Source organism: Dromiciops gliroides, chromosome 2 (assembly GCF_019393635.1).
Source record: "Dromiciops gliroides isolate mDroGli1 chromosome 2, mDroGli1.pri, whole genome shotgun sequence".
Taxonomy (NCBI): Eukaryota; Metazoa; Chordata; class Mammalia; order Microbiotheria; family Microbiotheriidae; genus Dromiciops; species Dromiciops gliroides.
This window is the reverse complement of record NC_057862.1, coordinates 330,017,820-330,040,748: the sequence shown is the minus strand read 5'-3', so window position 1 is coordinate 330,040,748 and position 22,929 is coordinate 330,017,820. Positions and strand designations below refer to the sequence as shown.

The window sequence follows — 22,929 nt, the reverse complement described above, 5'->3', positions numbered from 1 at the left end:
ACTTTTATCTTTAGTCTAAATATAACTTAAGAATTTAAACTATCTTCTGATGATATTTTAATCTCTAAATGAAGTATGCTCTTGTACAATATAGCTTTTCAGGTTAAAGAAAAAAGTCCTCAAAATATTCAACCTTTTATAAAACTGAAAGGCTTTAATGCATTTCATTCAGCTACTAACGCCTATACTGCATTATTCTACACGCAAAAAGATACTGATACACTCTTCAAATCACAAAAATTTAATTGATGTTTTTGTGTAATATAGCAAAAAAGGCAAAACACATAAGACCACATATAACAGATATCCAATGTTTTAAGAAAAGTTATTTATTATTTACACCACTGCTATAGTCCCTTAAGAACAATATATACCATGTTTATTTGAAAGGCTCGGACTTCTTTCAAATACAAGAACTGTATAATGTAACACTGTCAATAACGCAAAACAGCAGTCACATCACACTTCTATAGTGCAGGCTTAAGCAAAGCAAGTAAATGACTTTTTGAAAACTGTATGACTAGGTATTTCAGTTGAGACATGGTGTTTGCACTTGGACAAGATTTAACTAGAACAGAACAAGGACTTTTGTTCATGCTTTATTAGGGATGAATCTTTGACATGTCCTATTTGAAATTTAGTGCTTTTAAACTGCTTATGACAATGGTTTTTAGGCAGAAATGCTTCTACTTAGCCATCCAATATAGCTGGACTTTTTTCCCTTCAAATTTATTTTGTCAGTAATTATTTTCCAGGAATCCACCTCTTCCCAATATGGCACATTTGCCTTAGGGCTGGTGCCTTCCAGTCTTACACAAAGAAACACTGCCACACAAATACAAACCAAAATGAGATAGTTTGTATTTAGGAACCTAAATATTAGAACAGAGAAGGAAAACTGTGTCTAAGACAGAAGGATGGAGAATCTTGGTAATTTTTTAAAATACCAAAATTGGCTCCCTGCACAAATTTTTTGGTCTTAAAAATATAAAATAAAACCTTGCTTTCCAGTTTCAAGATAGGTTTTGGTCTTTGGAGATTTAGTGAAACAAAAACCTAAAGCCTGAAGTTGTTTCCAAAGTTACTGAATGACATCATTAGGAAAATTGCTAAATATATTTTCCTCCATGGAGGGGCAGGGCAGAGAAAACACATTTACAATAATACCTTGGAAGCAGTCGGGAAGTAGGTATTATTTTTAAATAGTAACAAAGTGTATATAAGAAAAAGAAACATTTTTTTTTCTTTTAGCTTATTGCTGTGATCTTCGGAAAAAAAATACAGAATAAAATAAAATTTAAAAACTGGAAGACCAAGTATAAGCAGTCAGTCAGTCAGTCTGGTATTTGCTTCAGTGTCCAGCACTATTATCATAATATCTAGCATAAAAGCAAGGAAAGGTCCATAGATCTCAATTATCTTCAGTTAAATGCCAAAGCATCTTAGAATTACTGCCCTTGCTTCTTTGAGAGATACCTGCAAGAAATGAAATTATCAAGATTTAAAAGCTATTTCACACCAAGACTATTAAAACAATCCAAATATAATCCCTAAAAAAAGTTTTGCCTTTCTTTTCTTTGGGGGAAAAAAAAACATGGTATGGTTCAAAATAAAAATAAATATGTAGATCTTTTAAATGTATAAAATATATGAGATTACCAAGGAAACTAATTATATTCAAATATAATTATCAAAATATTTCTTAGAATGAGCTCACAATCCCCAAGAACCCCTGATCTACTGTGATATATAAATACATTTCAAAGTGTTTTTAAAAGCCTTGTTATGGATGACAATCATTGCAGAAAATAAGCCAAAAGATCTTGATCATGAATAGGAAATAGGAAAAGATACCCAGATAACAGAGGCAAGGTTTTTTCCTCCCTATTGTCATAGTGAAATTACATTATACTACCATATGTGCTTCTACATCTTTTTCACAATTTCTAACTATAAATGGCACACCATGGTGGGTAGAAAGAGGACCAGCTTGGGAACCAGAAAAGCTAGGCTGTAGTCTGTGTTCTGCCACTAACTATACATAACCTTAGGTAATCTCTCCAGGACTCAGTTTTCTTCACAGGAAAATGGAGATGATCACAATAATAGTACCTATTCTGCACATCCCTCAGAGTACTTGTAAAAATTAAATAAAACTTTATGTGTGTGTGTGTATATATACATATATATATACACACACACACATATATATATGTATGTATATGTATATACTATATAAATATATATGAAGGGTTTTATAAACTATAAAACATTATAAAAAATATATTATCGGGGGCAGCTAGGTGGCGCAGTGGATAAAGCACCAGTCCTGGATTCAGGAAGACCTGAGTTTAAATCAAGCCTCAGACATTTGACACTTACTAGCTGTGTGACCCTGTCACTTAACCCTCACTGCCCCACCAAAAACCAAAACCAAAACAAAACAAAACAAAATATATATATATATATATATATATATATATATATATATATATATATATATATATACACACACATACATATATAAATGATATGAACAATGTTTTATGTTCCTAGAACAAATTTAACATTATTAATAAAAAGCTATTAAAATATTGAACTTTAAAGATTTGAGTCTAGTGGAAATTCAATTACTTGCAAGACATAATAATTCCTTGAATTTCTCTGGAGCTTTAACTTTTAGTGTGTTTTTAAAAGCTTTATTTTATCTTCACAACTTCCCAGGTCCAGTAAAACTGTTCTCCCATCAAGCTGCACTATGAGGTTTGACCAAAGTCATAGAGCTACTTACAAGGTATAGTAAGAATACAACCCAAATGTATTAAACCCCATTCAGAGAGGGGTTTGCACTAGATACCAAACCTCTGGAAATCCTTGAGATAAAGAAAGGACAACAAAAGTGCTCTTTTCCAAGAATCTTTTAAATAGAAAGTTTAAGACAGGCTATTTTTTCTAAATTCTATATAACATTTTTAAAGCATGTACTGTTCATGCATCAAAATGTTTAGAAGACAGTTTCAGAAAAAGGTGAGATTTCTGACATGAGGAAAACAAATTTTCTTTGGTTTCTAAATTATAAAATGACCCATTCCAAATAATAATGAAGTTAAAGTGTCAAGTATATTTGAGTCTCCTAGTTAATTCTGTAAACATGTTGTCATTAAAAGAGGAAAAATGGGGGCAGCTAGGTGGTGCAGTGGATAGAGCACTGGCCCTGGAGTCAGGAGGACCTGAGTTCAAATCTGGCCTCAGACACTTAATACTTACTAGCTGTGTAACCCTAGGCAAGTCACTTAATCCCAATTGCCTCACCAAAAAAAAAAAAAAAAAAAGGAAAAAGGAAAATTTAGTACTTACCTTTCCCAATGTTTGTGATTCAGTTCCAAAAAGTCGTCTAATTTTGCTATTTCCTTGAGGTATTGGGTTAACTTTAAAAGTTCTTTATCCTTATCTCTATTTAGATGAGCTTTCATAAAAGGCCTTATCTATTAGGAAACAAAGATCATTCAGCACCTTAGACTGAGATAAGGAAATCTATAGCAATCCTTTAGTGTTCTACTATTTACAAGAGACAACTAAGCTTATAAAAATTACTAAATCTTTTGAACACTAACAGCAACACTTCTATATTAATAGCCTCAGATCATTAAACTAACAATCAAAGAAAGTTGCAAATTCTTCAGACTCCAACAATATTGTGCCAGCTCTACCTTAAAACATCAATTTCAGGGATTGAAAATACAATTCTATCTTTCTTCTAACTTTTGTATACCCAAGGGGCTACTTTGTATAGCAGTTCTACTGCTCTGTATTTCCCCTTCTAACATTCAAGTGACTTTCGCAACTAACTAAATCTTATACTACTTAAATACAAATAATTTCATTTGGATAAATTAGCCAAAAAGCATCATTATTTCTCATCCTGTGCCTAAGTGTCAAATGTGAGGAGTTTAATAAAGACAAAGAATGAAAAAAATTGTTTATAAGTAGTCTTTCAAAGGTATAAGGATAGGGGCTGGAACAAAGTAACAAATATATATACTATGTAGTCTTCAAATGTAGACAGTTTCATTTCAGTAAACTTAAATAAGTGACAAACTCCTCTGTGGTGTTTCAGCAAAAACAATTAGATGCAACTATTATTGCTATCTTCTCTTCAACTTAAGGGTTCATGGATATATTTTGCAAAGTATAAATAATTTCTACCTTCAGCAAAGTCCAAGAATTTTTTTATGCCACAAAATTTAACGCTTTCAACATATCACCCATTCCTCAAACCTTTATGTAGTGGTTTAAAAAGAAAATCTTCCTTCGTAGCATCTTTGTTTATCTGCCCTTATTTTAATCGAATTAAGGAACAAAGTATCCTCTAAATTATACAGATTACCATTCATAAATAAGAATGGCAATGACCTCAAATATATTCTTAATCACTTCTCTCCTTCTTCAGCTAGTATCAACCAGCACAAACAAGAATTGTGTACTACCTACCAATACATCAAGAGGAAGGTTTAGATGAACTACGTAGCTGCCCAACACAACTCTACCATACTTCAACATTTATTAAATGCCTATTAGGTATAAGGTAGAGGCTGCTGGATGGCTCAGTGGATAGAGCATTAGGCCTGGAATCAGGAAGACCCAAATTCAAATCCAGCTTTGAGATGCTTACTTGCTGTGTGACCCTAAACAAGTTCCTTAACCTCCGTTTGCCTTAATGCACTGAAGAAGTAAATAGCAAACTACTCCAGTATCTTAGCAAAGAAAATTTCATGGACAATATTGATGTGCTATGGTCCATAGGGTCACAGAGTCAGATAGGACTGAAAAACTCAACAACAACATGTATATGGTACTATGGAAGACACTGAGGAGTCAGAGAGAACATGGAAATCCTGCCCTAAAAGAATCTGTAGTCTACTAAGACAGGTATGACATATATGCAAATAACTCCAATACAACGGTAAGCGATGGATACAAAGAAAAGATCTATCAAAGGGTCCTAAGACAACCTGAGGGAATGAATGTTCCAAGCTAAAGTAATAGGGAAGGTAGCACTGAACTGCATCTCAAAGGAGGAGTAGAGTTATAATGGATAGAGTAAAGATGTGTATTCCAGGCATGGAGAATGATAGGAAATGGCAGAAGCAGATTAAGGAAAAGCTAGTAGTAGTTCAAACTGGTTAGAACATGAGTATAAGGAAAAATAATGTGAACTAGAAAGAATAGAACAAAAACAGTCAATAAGGAGTTGATACTCAAGATAAAGAGAAATATAATAAGAGCACCTAGCTACCTTAACAAGTTCAAATCATTTAACTTTCCTTGGGTACTAAAATAACTGGTGGATGTGACCGATGAGCCTCCAAGATCATGAAGAATATGAGAAGTACTAGAGAATTAAAGGTCAAAAAAGAGATAAGAATGGGATATGTAAACTACAGGCCATGGAGCCTGATTCCTAGCAAAATTCTAGAATGTAACACTAAAGAGACATTTAGTGAACATTTAGAAAGGGATGAAGTGTATGCAATAGCAATTTAGTTTCATATACAATCCTCTTTGTCTTTGCTTGATTATCTGAATTTGTGGATAATTGTTAATTTTTTTAAAAATCAAAAAAGGAAGCAGTACATGTACAGAGACAGGATGTTTTTATCAAGAACAGTTCATACATATTAAATTAATATTATTCCATATTAATCCTTCTTTTATCATGTTTCTAAACTGCTAGGCCAGCGGGATGCTATAGATAAAGCTTATCTGTGTTTTAGCAAAGCATTTGCTAAAGTCTTTCCTAACATCTTGGTGGGAAAAATGAACTCTAGATAGTTGTACAATTAAATGCAGCTGGAATTAGATGAATAGCTAGACCTAAAGAGGTGTGGATCAATGTCAACTTGGAAAGTCTCTGTAAGAGTGCATCAAGATGTGTTCTTCACCCTGTGCTAGTTACCATTTGTATTAATAACTTGAATAAATGCACAGAGGACACACTCATCAAATTTACAGATTCCCAAAGCTGGGTGGAATCACTAGCACACTGGATGACAAGATAAGAATCAAAAAAATTTTGATGAGCTATAACAATGGGCCAGATACCACAGGATCAAACTGACTTCCCAAGTACAAGATGGGGGAAGGTATGACTAGACAACAGTAGCTTGTTTTAGTGGACTTCAAGCTCAATGCAAGTCAACAATGATATGGCAGCCAAAAAAAGAAAGGCATACTGTCCAGGAATATGGAGGTGTAGCCTCCTATAGTCTGCCCTGGTCAGGCCACATCTGAAGTACTTGTTCCAGTCTGGGTAAACACATTTTGGAAAGGACACTGATAAGCTGATGAACACTCAAGAAAGGAAATGAGAATGGTGAAGGGCCTCGAGTCCATGCAAACTGGTTGAAAGAACTAAGGCTTTTTAACCTGAAGAAGACTCAAGGAGGACAAGGTAGTTAATTTTAATTGTTCAAAGGGCTTGTTCTGCGTGAGGACAAGGTAGTTAATTTTAATTGTTCAAAGGGCTTGTTCTGCGTGGCACCAGGGCTTAGAATTAGGAATAGTGGAGTGGAAATCATAAAGAAACAAATTTAGAGTTGATATAAGGAAAATTTTCCTAATAATTTTATCATCTAAAAGTTGCATGAGATAATAGGTTCCCCAATCCCTAAATAGCTTCAAGCAAGCAAATACTATGTTAACCATTTATCCAATAGAGAAGATTCTTTCTACTCAAAGGTCATGCTTTTGACACCATTAATTAACTTTCCTGTCCATACAAGCAAAAACTCATAATTATTGCTGTCGTATTAAGATGAAATCTTGTTGAAAAAAGTAAATACTTATACTTTCAAATACATGTTGGCCTTCAAATACCTGAAAGGCATTTTCCCTTAAGTACTGTATATTATTTACTTAAAGAGTAAAGTCATCACTACCAAATATGGATTATACTATCTTCAAGTACATTCTTTTCCAAGTTTAAATTTTAACCATGTCCTATTAATTAAATAAATTAGCATTCTTGTCCAATGTCAATCTGTGAGGAAAGCACCAAAAATTGGCTTGCCTTAAGTTTTTTTAATTAACTATTTTTTGTGTTGCTAGGAAAAAGAGGACAAGAATGAAAAATTTTATTGCCAGCATTTCTATTTTATACTAATAAACAATCTAATGATTTTACTTTTGATGTGTGAGTCAAATAGTAGTCAGTATATATTGTTCTGCAGTTAGATTGCTTTCACAGTAATTAAAAAAAAAACTTGGATGAGTTGGTTAACCAAGGAGACATGACTCAAAAATACAGGGAGCATGAAGTAATAAGGTATTTTTAACTACCTTGCATATTTTTCTATAAGTGTCTTATATGATAAAATTAAACTGTGAAGATTCAAGTGCTTAAATCTATTTTAATCTGACATACGGATTTCATAGAATTTAGAAAAAACACAGTAAGATGGAAAGAACTATTCAATTTTATGAATTTTTCTAAATAATTTAAGCTTCTTTCAGCCTGTGGGGGTCTTAAGAATAGTTCTAAACAATTGTTCCTTCAAATTTCTGCCATTTCTTCTAGGTCATGTAAAATAATAATAGTATGACTGATTACCTTTAATCCATTCTGTGGGTTCATAAGAAAATTTCTTCCAATATCATCAAACATAATGGTATTTTTTTTGCTGTAAAACTCTGAAAATTTTCCCCATATAACACCAAGAGGTTTTACCTTAAGGATAAAAAGGAAGTTTTGTTTACATATAAGCTCAAAGTCTTAAAAAAAAATTTCTTCCTCTTAAAAAGAAATGAGAAGCATGAGAACTTATAATGCCAAATGGATATAGTGTTCATTTTCTCTGATAACTAGAAAATTAACAAATAATGGTAACTGAAAAAAATGGAGTAACTGTTTTGAGTAACTTCCAAATTCTGTAATAAAAAAAACTGTGATGCTTCGGCATTTTCCTCAAAATAAGACAACACAAAATCGATTTCTGGATAGTTCCTTGATGCCCAAAGAAAATTAAACCAAAGTAGTCTCTCAGAAGTAATAAAATGAAAATCTTCTACCATCAAATTGAGTCAATCTTTTAATTACTAAGAACCATTTGTAAAATAGTTTCTAAAATGTATAACCAAATGGAAATACTTAAATGGCCTGTGATATACGGGCCTATACTTTTGAATCTTTTCTCTTCATCTGATATCTAGATTATGGCATCCTGATTAAGATACCCAAAAGTATCTTGGTGAAGAATATTTTAGTTCTTGTTTTCCTACTGTCTGTTTTCACAATTTCAAAATTTTATACTGTTAAAAATTATTACTTTGCCTTTAATTTGGTAGCAATGCTCCATTTAGAAAGATAGAAGCCCCTTCTTGATAGATGATAATAGATTAATGGTGGCAAGTCCTTTTTTTTTTCTTTTTTTTTTTTTTGCGGAGCAATGGGGGTTAAGTGACTTGCCCAGGGTCACACAACTAAGTAAGTGTCTAGTGTCTGAGGCCAAAGTTGAACTCAGGTCCTCCTGAATCCAGGGCTGGTGCTTTATCCACTGCGCCACCTAGATGCCCCTGCAAGTCCTTTTTAATAAACATAACTAGTTTCAATTTTTTTTAATTCAAATGTATTTTATTTCCTAATTCTTTCCCTCCCCAACTGAGAAAACAAGAAAAGCAAAATTCTTTGCCAACATGCGCAAAACATATTCCCACATTAGCTATCCCTCCCCCCCCCCAAAAAAAATCTGTACTATGAGTCTATCACCTTTCTACCTGGGAGTAACATGTTTCATTGAGTTTTCTGGAACTGTGGTTGGTCATTGTGTTGACCACAGCACCTATGTGTTTCAAAGCTGTTTGACTTTGCAGTAATGTTGCTGTCCTGGTTCTACTCTCTTCACTTTGCATTAGTTTATACAAATCTTTCCTGGTTTCTCTGAAGCCATCTCCTTCATCATTTCTTACAGTATAATACTATTCCATCACAGGCATATGCCATAATTTGTTCAGCCATTCCCCAAATTGATGATCATCCCCTCGGTTTCCAATTCTTTACTACCACAAAAGGAGTGCCTTTAATCTCTTTGAGCTAATGGTGGTATCACTAGGTCAAAGACTATATGTTATGGGGCAGGTAGATGGCACAGTGGATAGAGCACGGGTCCTAGATTCAAGAGGACCTGAGTTCAAATCTGGCCTCAGACACTTGACACTTACTAGCTGTGTGACCTTGGGCAAGTCATTTAACCCTCACTGCCCTGCCCAAAAAAACAAAAACAAAAAAAAGACTATATGTTTAAAATCTTTGAGGGCACAATTCCAAATTGGTTTCCAGAATGGTTGGACTAGTTCACAGACTGTCCAGCATTTGTTATTTTCTTTTTTTGCCAACTTAGCCAAACTAATGGATGGACTTCACTTCTATACCTGAGAGTTGTTTAAATTTACAATTCTCTAAATATTAGTGATTTCGAGAATTTTTTCACATAGCTATTGATGGCTTGGATTTCTTCCTCTGAAAACTGCTTATTCATATCATTTGACCATTTATCAATTGGGAAATGGCTTTTATTCTTATAAATTTGAATCAGTTCCCTATATAGCTTAGAATTGAGACAGTTGGGGCAGCTAGGTGGCGCAGTAGATAGAGCACCAGCCCTGGAGTCAGGAGGACCTGAGTTCAAATTCGACCTCAGACACTTAACACTTACTAGTTGTGTGACCCTGGGCAAGTCACTTAACCCCAACTGCCTCACCAAAAAAAAATAAAATAAGGCAATTGAGACAGTTATCAGAGAAACCTACTACAAAGATTTTTTCCCAATTTCTTGCTTATTTGCCAAAATTTAGGTAAATTGTTTTTGCCTGCACAAAAACTTTTTAATTTTATGTTGCCAAGATTATCAATTTTATTTCCTATGAGCCTGTCTATCCCTTGTTTGTTCATGAACTCTTCCCCTATCCATAGACTTAAAAGGTAATTTCTTGTGTGTTCCTCTGATTTATGTCAACCACCCACTACACTTTTTAAAATTTTATTGGTTTCTTTTGTATTAATGCTACCTTCATTTTCAAAACTATCCTTCTCCCTGTCTCTCCCTAGTAAGTTATTCCTTATAATGAAGAGGTAAAAAGAGGGACAAAATGCATCTCCACAAAACTAACACATACATCAAGTCCGAGAACATAAACAACATTCCACATCCACAAATTTCTGTCTCTGCACAGATAGGCAATATGTGCATTTTCTCACTGTGTCCTCAGAGTCAAACTTGGTTAATGTAATTACAAAATCATTTGTGTATTTTTTCAAGGTTCTGCTTACTTCATTTTTAATACCAGTTTGTATGTCTTCTTCTCATGTTCCTCTGAATTGTTCATATTTGTCCTTTCTTACAGCACAGTAATATCCCATTCAACCCATGTATCACAATTAATTGAACTGTTCCCCAATCAATAGGCATCAACTATGTTTCTATTTCTTTGCTACCCTAAGAAGTGTTTCTATGACTATTTTATGACTATGAGATCTGTCTTTGTTTGGTGTAGGTGTGCTAAGAAGCAGTATTGGAGCAGGCTATAACTACGTTTTAGCATAATTTCAAATTGCTTTTCAAAAAGGTTGGACCAATTTACAATTTACCAATGGTATTTTAGTATGTCTGTCTTTTCATTGCACCTCCAAAGCTTACTTATTCCCTCTTTGCCAATTTTCTGGGTATTCTTCTTATGAATGCTTTGGGCCAATCTTTAAAATGATTATTAACAGTTTGCAGTTTTTTTGGAGAATCGTTTACTTACTGAGTGAGATCACTTAATCATTAGTACTGCACACTTATTGGTGGCAGTGTGGTATGATGGACTGAATCCTGAAATCAAAGTTCACTGACAGAGTCTCACTTAATGTTCATTCTGGAAAAGCCATTTATTCAATTTTACTCTCTATCCACTATGAAGAAAACTAATGACAACTTTTCTTCTTCCTAATTTGACCTAATTTGCAGTTTGGTGAATGAAAAAAAATACAAAACAAATATTTAAAGAGAAATATATAGGAAATACCACAATGGTAAAATACTAGATCTGTACAGCCTTTTGCTAACAAAATGCCTAAGGGGCGTGCTATGAGAGGATAGAGTCCACAGATTTAGATCATGTATATCTCAGCTTCTCTTGGTAACCATTCATCATTTTGTCAAATTCTTTCGGAATACAATCAAAATGCCTCTTAGTATGAATGAAATAGCTATCTATATCATCATCCCTTTCAGCTTTTGCCTTTCCAAAAAAGAAGATTCTTAATCATTTTTGTCTATCCACATATTGCTACTCCCCAGTGTCAATCTCTTAGCTGCTCTCCTCTGGACCTTCTCTAATCCATTATGTCTTTCTTGATGGCAACAACCAAAATTCCACATGTAATTTCAGATGTTGATAAATCACAATTCTATACAGAGGTAGGAAAATGCTATTTTTATTTGTAATACCCTCCCCTTAATTTATTTTAACATGTAATATTTTGCTAACTATTTTTTTATCATGGTGGCTTACACATATTTGTGTGTCACTGTGGGCTCTTAGTTATAGGCTAGAAAAGAGACTTAATAGTCTCCGTTCTATGAAGTTGTCAGTTTAGTACACTATATAGATAGATCCAATCTATCTAGAAAATTAAAAAAGCAAGAGAAGAGAGAGGGAGGCAGGAGGGGGAGGGGGAAGAGAGGAAAGTGGGGAGAAAGAGAGAGAGAGATAGTTTGGATTGCTTTCTCCATAGCACTGGCCCAAGTAAAAAAACTAATCTGCCACTTTCCTGCCCATCTGCATAAATTTATAAGCTCTTTCTATAATACACCAGTTTGGCTTTTATTAAGCAAAAGAATATAAATGTGAAGTATCATATACTTCCAATATGATTTACTTGGTGTGGGCATTCCCTTTGTCAAGTGAGATCAAAATTCATCTGTCACAGAAGCAATATTCCTAGGGTCCTGACATAGATGATTTAGCTTTACATAAGGTTCTCGCTGACACGGGCTAGACTGGTGTTTCCTTAAAAGGCATCGAGAAAATCCTTGAATCTGACTGATTCCAGGGACTAAAGACTCAGGTCTTTGACACAACTTCCTGGTCCTATGAGTCTAAAAGCCAAGGCATAAGAGTCTACTGGTTCCTCCTTCAGCATTCTGACTTAGCAGACTACTATGAGCAACACAAAGTCAAGGAAGCTGCACCCAATTCAATCAATATTATATTGCTATAGTATCCGTTTGCTGCTCTGCCTATTCTTCCTTGATATGGTTGAGTAAACTTTCTTCTGATAACTATCAGATGGTCTATAAGTGTCCCATGTTGTTCCAATTCCAAACCTGAAGCATCAGACTGTTCAATTCTTGGGTTTCTGTAAGTCCTACACAGAAGATGTATTCAATGTACCATAGGTCTTCGAAATCTTTTAATATTTTGTGAGAACACAGGTAAGCATAACAAAAGGTAAATACATTTTCAAATAAAAATACTTCTTACATCTATTAGGCCTCTTCTTGGTGTATGTACTGTTATCATAGCAGCACTGTCCAACATGAAGGTGATCTTATAGTTTGTATTTGTACTTACTCCCAGCTCCTATAAACAAAAATACCCATTACTGGAGTGACAATTGCTTCAGAAAAACTTTGCTGCTCTTCTCTATTGCTTAGCTTACTGGGGTTTTTTCTACAGTATAAACACCTAAGGACACTAGTTCAATTAGGGGGAGATTCCAACTGTCATTTCCTGAATCTCCAATGTTCTAGTCACATAACTAACATTTTGCTGAGCTGACTAGATGAAGTTAAAAAGATGAGTGAAGGGGGCAGCCAGGTGGTGCAATGGATAAAGCACGGGCCCTGGATTCAGAAGGACCTGAAGGACACACTAGCTGTGTGACCCTGGGCAAGTCACTTAACCCTCATTGCACCACCACCACCACCACCAAAAAAAAAGATGACTAAAGAGTAGATAAGGATGAACTAAAAAAAAAAATTAAAAACATTTAACTTATTTGTCCAGAGCATCATTTTTTTTCAATCATTTCAATCATAGTAAATGAATGAGATTCAAATTGGCATTTTAAGAGACAAAATAGATATGATAAGCAAATTTCTGATGAAAAGTATCAAATGTCAAATCCAAAAAAACTCTAGTGACATCTCTTCTCCCAGAACTAGAGTACTGTTTTTTATCTCCTGACTACATTCTTTTTTTTCTCCCCAGGGTAATGAGGGTTAAGTGATTTGCCCAGGGTCACAAAGCTAGTAAGTGTCAAGTATCTGAGGCTGGATTTGAACTCAGGCCCTCCTGAATCCAGGGCTAGTGCTTTATCCACTGCACCAGCTAGCTGCCCCCTCCTGATTACATTCTAATGATACTTTAAAAAATGATATTTAAAAACAATATTTTTTATTGGGTCTAGCAACTACTGAAATTTTGGTAATCATAAAAATTGTTTTCTAACATTTACCTTCATTTTAGCTTCAATCCACTTCATATTTGTAGCAGCTAAAATACAAAAGATAATACGATATGAAAAATACAGATTACATAATAGTAAAATCTTCTCTCTTCTGTAAACAGAGCTTTCCTCTGAAAATGCTTGAAGCAAAGCAAACCTTAGATATACATTAGTACCTTGATAGCATTTTCTTCAATCTTTACAAATAAAAACAAAAGAACACCAATTGTTTTTGGTATATCTTCAAGAAAGGAAATTCTGCACTACTGTACAGAGTATATAACAGATTTAGAGCTCGAAAAATACCTATTTTCATAGTAAATGAATGAGACTCAAATTGGCATTTTAAAAGACAAAACAGATACAACAGATAAGCAATTCTCTATTTCAATCACCTCATTTTATAGACAAATAAAGTGTCATCCAGAGAGGTTAAGTGACTTGCCTAAGGGTACAGATAGGACAGGCAAAATTCAATCCCAGGCTGTCCCCCAGATCTTTACACTGAGATCCTTCCCAGCTCTAAATCTATGCTCCTTTTATCTATAACATACACAAATCCTTTGCTTAAAATAATTACAAATGAAGAACACTTATAAGCCAGATCGCAAATTCCCTTTAAGAAATGGTACCATTACCTTATGATTCTCAAACCTCAAATTTGCACATTTTGGGCTATACATGGTTCTATCTCATTCAAGCAAATGCTACCAGAGTTCTCCTGGTCATATTGTTACAATTATAAGTGTGCTCCTATGTCTTGGCATTGATTACTACCCAACTATAATCAGTTCCCTCTGCAAACATAACACTTGTTGAGCTGGCAGCTTTTACTGATGACACCAAAACTAACTACATACACACATATACAACATGCTCATTTTCCAACTATTCAGGTACTGGTTCACGTGGAGACCAAAGGTAAACAGTAAGAGACTAGCTCCTCTGGTCCAAAGAACCATACAGATCACTTCTAGAGAATAAGCTCTATGAGGGGCCAGAACTATGTTTTATTTAATTTTTATATCTCCTCAAGAAAATAGTATGGTCTCCTGTCCATAAAAGATGCAACAGTAAATGTTTGTGGAAGGAACATGAAACCATTACTGAGGTGTTAGGAAAGAGACCAGTAAATTAAAAATTTGGGGAAGGAAAGTTCAAGAGTAGTAAAAGAATTACTTTACACCTAAAAGTGCAGAATGTTTAAGGTCAATGGAAAAATGTAACTCAAATGCTAAAGTTTTAAGGACTGTTATTGCTTCAATGGGAATAGTAATGAGGTAGACAAACATGCTGTTTAAAATACTATACTTTTTAATTCCATAGTTTTATATTATGACAATACTCCCCAATAAAAAAAAAATTATCAAAACATTAATCTAACACCATGCTACTACAGAGTAAAACCTTTTTCCCTTAAAACATATCATCATGGGGACAGCTAGATGGCGCAGTAGATAGAGCACTGACCTTGGAGTCAGGAGTACCTGAGTTCAAATCCGGCCTCAAACACTTAACACTTACTAGCTGTGTGACCCTGGGCAAGTCACTTAACCCCCACTGCCTCACTAAAAAAACAAAACAAAACAAAACAAAAAACCATATCATCATTTTAAAAGACTGGAAGAACAAGAAAATAGTCCTGATTTAGCTATTCTAACCCCACAAAGCACAATATTGTACCACATAGAAAGTAAAAAAAAAATCCTCTACTCAAACTGACTTAATATTCCTACTGTTACATAAATTCAAAGGAGGCTTTCTTCTTTACATTTATACCAATTTGTGGGCTTAAGAACTAGCATCCAGGAGGGATAAAAGATGTGCAAGGAAATCTTTAAGAGAAAAAATGTAGCTTACACCAAATAACTATGTCATAATCTTCATATGCAGATGTTAAGAATTCATGAAGATATGGTCGCATTAATTCTACCCCAGTCTCTGCACAGGACCTGTGATCTAAAAAGAAAATCAAGAAAATTAGTGAGATAATTATTAATTTAATATTACTGCCATGCAACTGTCTTGCCTCTAATTTATCCCACCTTTTAATTCATCCAGGATACTACTGGAAAATTATCCTATTTTACACTTTTTTGCATTGCTCCCCCAAAAAACAAACAAATTCAAGTTTAAAATGGAATTCAAGGGGCAGCTAGGTGGCGCAGTAGATAAAGCACCAGTCCTGGATTCAGGAGGACCTGAGTTCAAATCTGGACCCAGATACTTGACACTTACTAGCTGTGTGACCCTGGGCAAATCACTTAACCCCAACTGCCTCACACACACAAAAACAGAATTCAAGGTCTTTTACAATCTGGCCCCAAACTACCTTTTTAGTTATCTCACACTATTCCCCTTAATGCAATCTTATGCTACATGCTGGCCTAACTGGATTATTTGTCTTTCAATAAACACATCTTGCCCCTTTGCACTGTTACTCACAATGTACCATATGCCTAGAATGTTGTTCTATTTCTTCCCTCTTTTTTCCTCCATACCCATTATTGAAATTCTACCCATTTTTCAAAACCCAATTCCTCTAGTGCTTCCTCCATGAAGCCTTCCTTTAGCCTCCTAGCTAGAAGAGATCTCTTCTTCCTCTTAATTCTCAGAGGACTTCATCTTTATCTCATTTATGCACATATAATGTTCCATTCTGCATAACAGTTACTTGTGTTTGTCTTATTTTTTCTACTAAATGAAAATCTCTTTGAGGGGCAATAGCCAGGTCTGAGCTATTTTGGTATCTCTTTTACTTCAATGATTTAATAAAATGTATTGTAAATAATGGATGTTCAATGTCTGTTGAAATGAATTTTAATGAACATAAACATGAGCAAAACATTTGTAAACAACAGAAAACAAAATCATAGATCCGAGTTAATACATACTATATCAAATATTTGTTAGTGTAGAAATTAATTCTTTAGTGACAGAATTATTCCCTTGGAATCTAAAGCTAAGGATTTGATGCTAGTTTCACAAAGTCTAAAAAGAACAATGTCCTTTAGTAAAATTGCTCGCAGAACTACATTTTGTTAAGTCAGTACGAATACAAACGCATTTACATGTGTTTCCAGTCAAGATGAGAAGGAAGAAGAGTTGTATAAATATATAATTAAATTTTATCATTTTGAAAAACGTATTCTGAATTATTTCCATGATTTCCCTGTTTAGCCCAAACCCAGCTCCCCTTGTAAAAAAAAAAAAAAACACAGAAAAAACCAAAGACAGGCTAATTCACTTATAATCTGGTTTCAATTTTGAGTAAGCACTCATTTACTATTTACTGACTGCAAATATACTTCTCAGCAAACATTTATTTATATAGCAGAGCAATGAGGGCCAAGTGACTTGCCCAGGGTCACACAGTCAGTAAGTATCAGGTGTCTGAGGCTGGATTTGAACTCAGGTCCTCCTGACTCCAGGCCCAGCACTTTATACACTGTGCCACCTAGCTGCCCCTGCAAATATACCTTTTTTTTTTTTTTTTGCAGGGCAACTGGGGTTAAGTGAAATATACTTCTAATAAACAAGATGGTAGCATGGCAGTTTGTTTATTCTTCATGTTGTATAGTACAATTTTTTTAAAGTTGTTCATTTCTAAACCAATGTGACAAATTCTAAAATCTAAAAACCTTCTCAAGCATACTTAAGACATAAAATAGGGATATAAAGTGAAAAATTAATTTAAAATATTTTACATAAAACATTGTATTGCTAAACAAAGTTACTCCCATAAAATGCGAAAATTCTTATTAACTAACTTACCAAACAATGTATAATCAACATCTAGTACCAAAAGTTTTTTTCCTTCCCTGGGAGGATTCAAAATTTCCACTTTGTAATCTTAACTCTTCGAGAAAATTTTAACAGGTTTTCTTCCCTGATGCAAAAAGTAAAAACACAGTTGAAGTGTTTATTTTTACATATTAATCCCAATTTTCTCTGAAAATATTAAGTACATCACCTATTTTCTACTTCAACTACTTCCTCTTCGATATCAAATCATTGACAACATCATCATTGTCAGGTGGTGGACCTAAAGACATCTTCCTATAAATATGGAAAAGGATCATAGCCTTGATTTCAGTATTTCTTGTCATTTAATTTTAACAAATTAACCAAAATTATCTATCATTTTTCTATTTTAAAAATGTATCTTATAAAATTCAAATAACAGCAAGCAATTTGAGGAACAATGTCTTTACAAACATATTGTGAAAGATTTCTAAGGATAACTTTCACTATAAGGTTTGCATATTAAATCCCCATTCCAGCTACTTTAGTACTTACATATGGCTCTATAAAAAACAGCTCCACATATACTTAGTTCTGCTATGAGTTAATACCTTGCCTATAAGATTATGGCACTTTTTTATTTACTGCTAGACTGTGACAGCCCTAACTCACATTATAAACTATGGTACAACAGTGTAATGTAGATTGTAACATCTTCAAAGGAACAAATGGTTTGTAAACATTTACCAAGCTCTCCTCTCGAGTTCCCATCATCATGATTTTAGTATTTGGTTTCAGTTTGAGAGCTCCAAGCTTAACGTCATTTTCTGCAGGTTTGCCTACAATACAAGCAAATGACTGTTTTTTCACTAAAGTTCAAAAGCCAACTTCACTATTCCATGACACAAACCCTAACATAAAATTCTGTATAATTTCACAGCAGGTGAAACTAAACTAGCATAGCAATATGTTACTGTAAAGTAATAGCCATATGTCTAAAATACTAAAAAGCAGTAGCTGATCTGAGCGCTATTTTCCCCTTTGACCCATAAAATACCCTACCTTTATAATTTCATCTTTTACTAATTCAAAATTAAAAAAAAAAAATTTCCAAAAAGACTCAAGCACCATGCCTCCCCTCCCGCAAATGGTTACCACTTCTGCAGCTACACAAAATTTACCCTTCAAAAGCTATTATTACAAAAGCTAAATGCCATAAATGCTGTGAAAGGCCCTTACAGTTAGTGTGAATATGAGTACAACACCATCCTAAGTTAACAAGCAGAATAGATTAATATGGGATGACACAAAGGCCCAGAACTTTAAGAGATACTCTGAAAATTTTAAAAAATATTCTTGACTGAGTTTCATCTAATGTTTCTGTGTAGAAATCACTTTCAAAAAAATTATAAAAAGGATAAGGATTGGTAACTTCTCAGAAGATAAAAAGCAATCTAACATTATTGAAAGTTCTTTTCATAAATCAGCTTACTAAAATGTTACAGGCTTATTTGTGCTACTTAAGAGCAACAAAACCTCCACCTAAAATACATATTCAAAGTGGAGACAAAATACTGTACTAAAGCAAAAGGATATTTATACATTACACTAACATTTCCAAGAAAAAAATATATATTTCAATGGAGAAAATTGGAGAGCTCTACACATTAATTTAATTAAAAAGTAAATATTTTTACCTTTAACTTTGAGACCAAGCAACTTTTGGCGTTCTGTAGCACTCCTGTAAGTGTCTTGAGGGACTGCTTGAGGTCTAGCACCGTATCTTCTTCGGTAAAGTGTGGTTATTGAATATTCCTGTCCACCCCATTTATTATGAAGAAAAGAGACATCCCTGAAGCATGCGATCAAGCAGTATATTGTCAAAAGACCTAGAAAGGAAGGAATGGGCAAAACAATATTAAAATGAAACACATATACGAATACACACAATACTTAAGACATGAATAATGTTCTACAATTTGGTGACAAAAATGTTATTTAAAATGTGGTAGCTTAAATTATTATTTTTAATACTCCGTGGTTTCGCAGGAGTATCATGCGGCATTTCTTTCTCTCCATTTTCATACATCCATCATCATCATAGCTAACATTATATAGCACTTACAGATTTTCACAACTCATATTCTCCTAAGTCAAAGTACTCTAGTTTAAAAAAATAAATATAGCTATTTCTAAACTCTTTCATTTGGCTAATTAAACATTTAATTGAATTCTTCCAAAATATAGTTCCTTACATCCTCCTCTCTCCATTTATTACAAGCAAATGGCAGGGTAAAAGTAAACTCTGAATTTCAAAATCACTCAGTATTGGCATGAAAATTATCTGTAGGTATCTTCAACATGATCTATTAGCTGTAAAATCCAGAAAAAATTTGCTTCATTTTAAATAATTTAAAATCGCTATTAATGCAAAATACAGATTCTATTTCAGTTACTTAATCAATGTCATAAGCCCCAATAACACTCTAAATAAAAATGAAATGGTCTATTTATTTAGCATAAAAATGCTTATAACATTATGTATGGATATATCTACATATATGTATACATATACGTGTGTGTATATATATAAGTCATATATATATATACATATATATATATATATACTTAAACAGTTTAGGATCAATTTTCTTTTAACAGTATAAGATCAATTTCCTCTGAGGGAAAAAAAGTCAAATATTTAGATAAATGCCAATCGCTGAAGTATCATTTGCTAGAACAGTATATACTATATTTGGGCATTCATATTTCTAACATGTAAAATATTACTTTAGTAGTACAAGCATTATAATGAACATCATCCCTATATATTTATAGATTCGTAAACACATAACATTAAAGCAACAGATGGATGATGAAATTCAAACCTCCTGCCTTAGGACTATGACTGTAAATTCTTAGGCAAGTCACACACTCCTATGTATCACTTTTCTCGTCTGTAAAACAGGAGGGGATAGGACTAGATCATTCTAGGATCTCTACAAGCTCCAAATCTTATAATACTCAGAGGAAAATGGAAAAATACAAGTACACAATACTAATTAATTGTTTTTAATCCCAGCTCTAATATTAAACTGTGACCATGTAAATCACTTAACTTGTCTGGCTTCTAAACGTTCCCTCTTGGGTAAAATGAAAGGTTTGGACCATATGAAGCCCTTTTAGTCTAAGATCTTATAGTATACATCTTCAAATGAAGTCCACAAAGTATCAAAGAAAATAACAAAAGTCAACCTTTTCTCTTAGCTCCCTTAATAAAGGGAATGGATTGTATGATGTTTTTCAGTTCGAAGACCCAATAGACCTCACGTTGAAATGAAAATTATCAAAGTAGCAATAATGCATAAATTTATAATTGGACATACACAATTATATTTCCAGTAAGACTCTTCTTTTAACCTTCCTCTCTACATTTTCTATCAATAGTTATAAAACTCGTAACAACTTTAGAGAAAAAAATATTAGGAAAAAATGAACAACTATAAGCAAAAGATCAGAACTCAAACTAACATAACTGTAAAAAAGAGGCAGCTTTTATAACTAGAAGATATCTTAAGAGATCATCTAGCAAAATCCATTCATGCTCTAGATGAGAATGAGGTTGGGGAAGGGTACTAGACCTGACCAAAGTCATTTGATTACACATCCAGGGCTCTTTTCACACCAATACTACCTCGGTAATTTGTAAAAGGTCTAAAATGGCATGCTACCATCCACACTTTGAATAAAAGTTCGAAGACCACAGTAAAGGAAGGATAAGGCAGGGGAATGCAAGTGAACAAACGTTTATTAAAAGTCTGCTCTCTGCAAAGCACTTAGCTTGGCGAAAACACCCCCACCCTCCAAAAAGTCATGAGGAGGAGGCTGGCCAGAACTTGCAGCCACAGTAATTGCAAGACTGTGTAGAAAGCGACTCCCTGTACTGAGTGGCACAGCAGGAAACGGGGAGAAAAGCAAGAGAGCCTTAATATTCGTGTTGCCTTCCAATCAGTGACTATGCAGAAGGGTGTCGGGAGTTGCCAGGAATAGAACTGGAGGGGGTGACGGGGAAGCTGGACGCGGTGGGGGCCTGGGGTGAGATGAAGCGGGAGGGCAGGAAGCTTTCAAACAGGAAGGATGGGGAAACAACTTGACTGTGAGGGGGGAGCTGAGGCTCGCATTGGCCCTGGGGCGGGCGGACGGTAGGGGAGCCACCCCCGGCATCTCCAGTCCGCCTCACCAACACCCAGGTCCCGTCCTCTTCCCTCCCATCCCGCTCTTCTCCACAGGGAGCCCGCGGGACAGCCGCGGAGTCGGCCTTCGGTCGGGGTCCCCGCACCGCAGGCTCCACGGCCCTGCAAAAGAGGAGACCTGGACCGCACAGGGAAATGACTGGCTCCCCACAGAGGTTTCCGCCGGTTTCCGTCTATTCGCTTCGGGGCAACGCGGCGCGTCCCGCCCCCTCACCTGGAACGGAGTCCCGACTGGCAGCGGCGGCGGATACAAGAACCTGCCACACCGGAACCGGCGGCGCCGCCCGGAAGTGTGGGCAGGAAACCGGAACTGGCCGTCCGAACCGGAAGCCAGGGAAGACGTCGGGATGGCGAAGGGAAGCTAGGTAGAAGGATTGGAGAACCGCTTCAATGGTACTCAGAGGGAAAGGGACAACCTCCGGAGAAAGCTAAAGCTTGAAGTAGATACTTCAAGGAGAGGCTAAAGGCTTCGGGCCGCTGCGACCCGGATGTAGATGGCAAAGATGCTCTTACGGCTGGCTGTATCCTGCCAGCACCACGCGTGCGCATGTTACACATCAGAGTCTGGGCGGGGGAAGGGCATCCAGGTCATGGAACTGTCATTACGCGATTTGGGCTGTTGTGCTCCCTGAGGTGTCCCTCAGGTTCCCAAGTCCTGGGAGATTCTGCCCTCCGATGTATATGTTACCTGGTTATGAAAGTAGGAAACATTTAGTTCTTAGAGTCAAAATGCCTGAGATGGAATTCCTGTCCCAGCATTTATCTATATGACCTCGGGCAAGTCTCTTTAATAGCTCTGAACCTCAGTTTCTTTATCTGTAAAATGGGGGTGATAATAATATACTTTCTCCCCTTCCTCACAGTTGAGGAAAGCTCACCCTTCCTCAGGTGAGGAAAGGTTGTTGTGAGGAGAGCATTTTGTAAACTCTACATGGTAACAGAAGGCTGGACTTCTTTTCAGGAAGAACTGAATTCAAATCCAGTGCCTTAAACTTACATGTTGGCTGTATGGTCCCACAGTCATTACCCTCTAAGAGAAGACTAAAAATGTAAGTTGCAGAGAAGGTGCCAGTTGACCTTGGTAGAGGTCCATGTATCCCCATGGAGAACTATCTACATCAATGAAATCACGAGCCAGGTATTTTTAAATGCCAGGTAAAATTCAATTGCCCTTTTCCAAAGTGAAGGAGATGTTGATATCCGGGCACAGGAGGCTGGGAAACAGGAAAAATCCGTGAACTTCAGAGTACCTGAATTTGATTCTCCTCTCTGCCAATTTCCCCCTGTGAGTTGACCTTGGGAAAGTCACTTCACTACTCTGGCCCTCGTTTCAGTATCTTAAAAATGAGATGGTTGGACCAGACGATTTCTAAGGTTTCTTTCAGCTCTAGATCTAGTTTTCCTATGATCTCATGACTTATAAAGTGACACCACATCTCCTCT

General features: G+C 35.3%; 1 protein-coding gene across 1 annotated transcript; it reads right to left on the bottom strand.

Moving 5' to 3' along the window:
- Positions 1-225: 225 nt before the first annotated feature.
- Positions 226-22,035, bottom strand: UBLCP1 (ubiquitin like domain containing CTD phosphatase 1). The gene is given in 17 exon segments (XM_043980731.1): positions 226-1,476; positions 3,358-3,485; positions 7,610-7,726; positions 12,523-12,621; positions 13,499-13,536; positions 15,350-15,448; positions 17,264-17,341; positions 17,344-17,378; positions 17,463-17,502; positions 17,505-17,544; positions 17,975-18,072; positions 18,931-18,966; positions 18,969-19,026; positions 19,028-19,122; positions 21,275-21,588; positions 21,701-21,847; positions 21,935-22,035. Coding segments are annotated over 17 exon segments (1,551 nt in total). The 3' UTR covers positions 226-1,448.
- Positions 22,036-22,929: the final 894 nt, after the last annotated feature.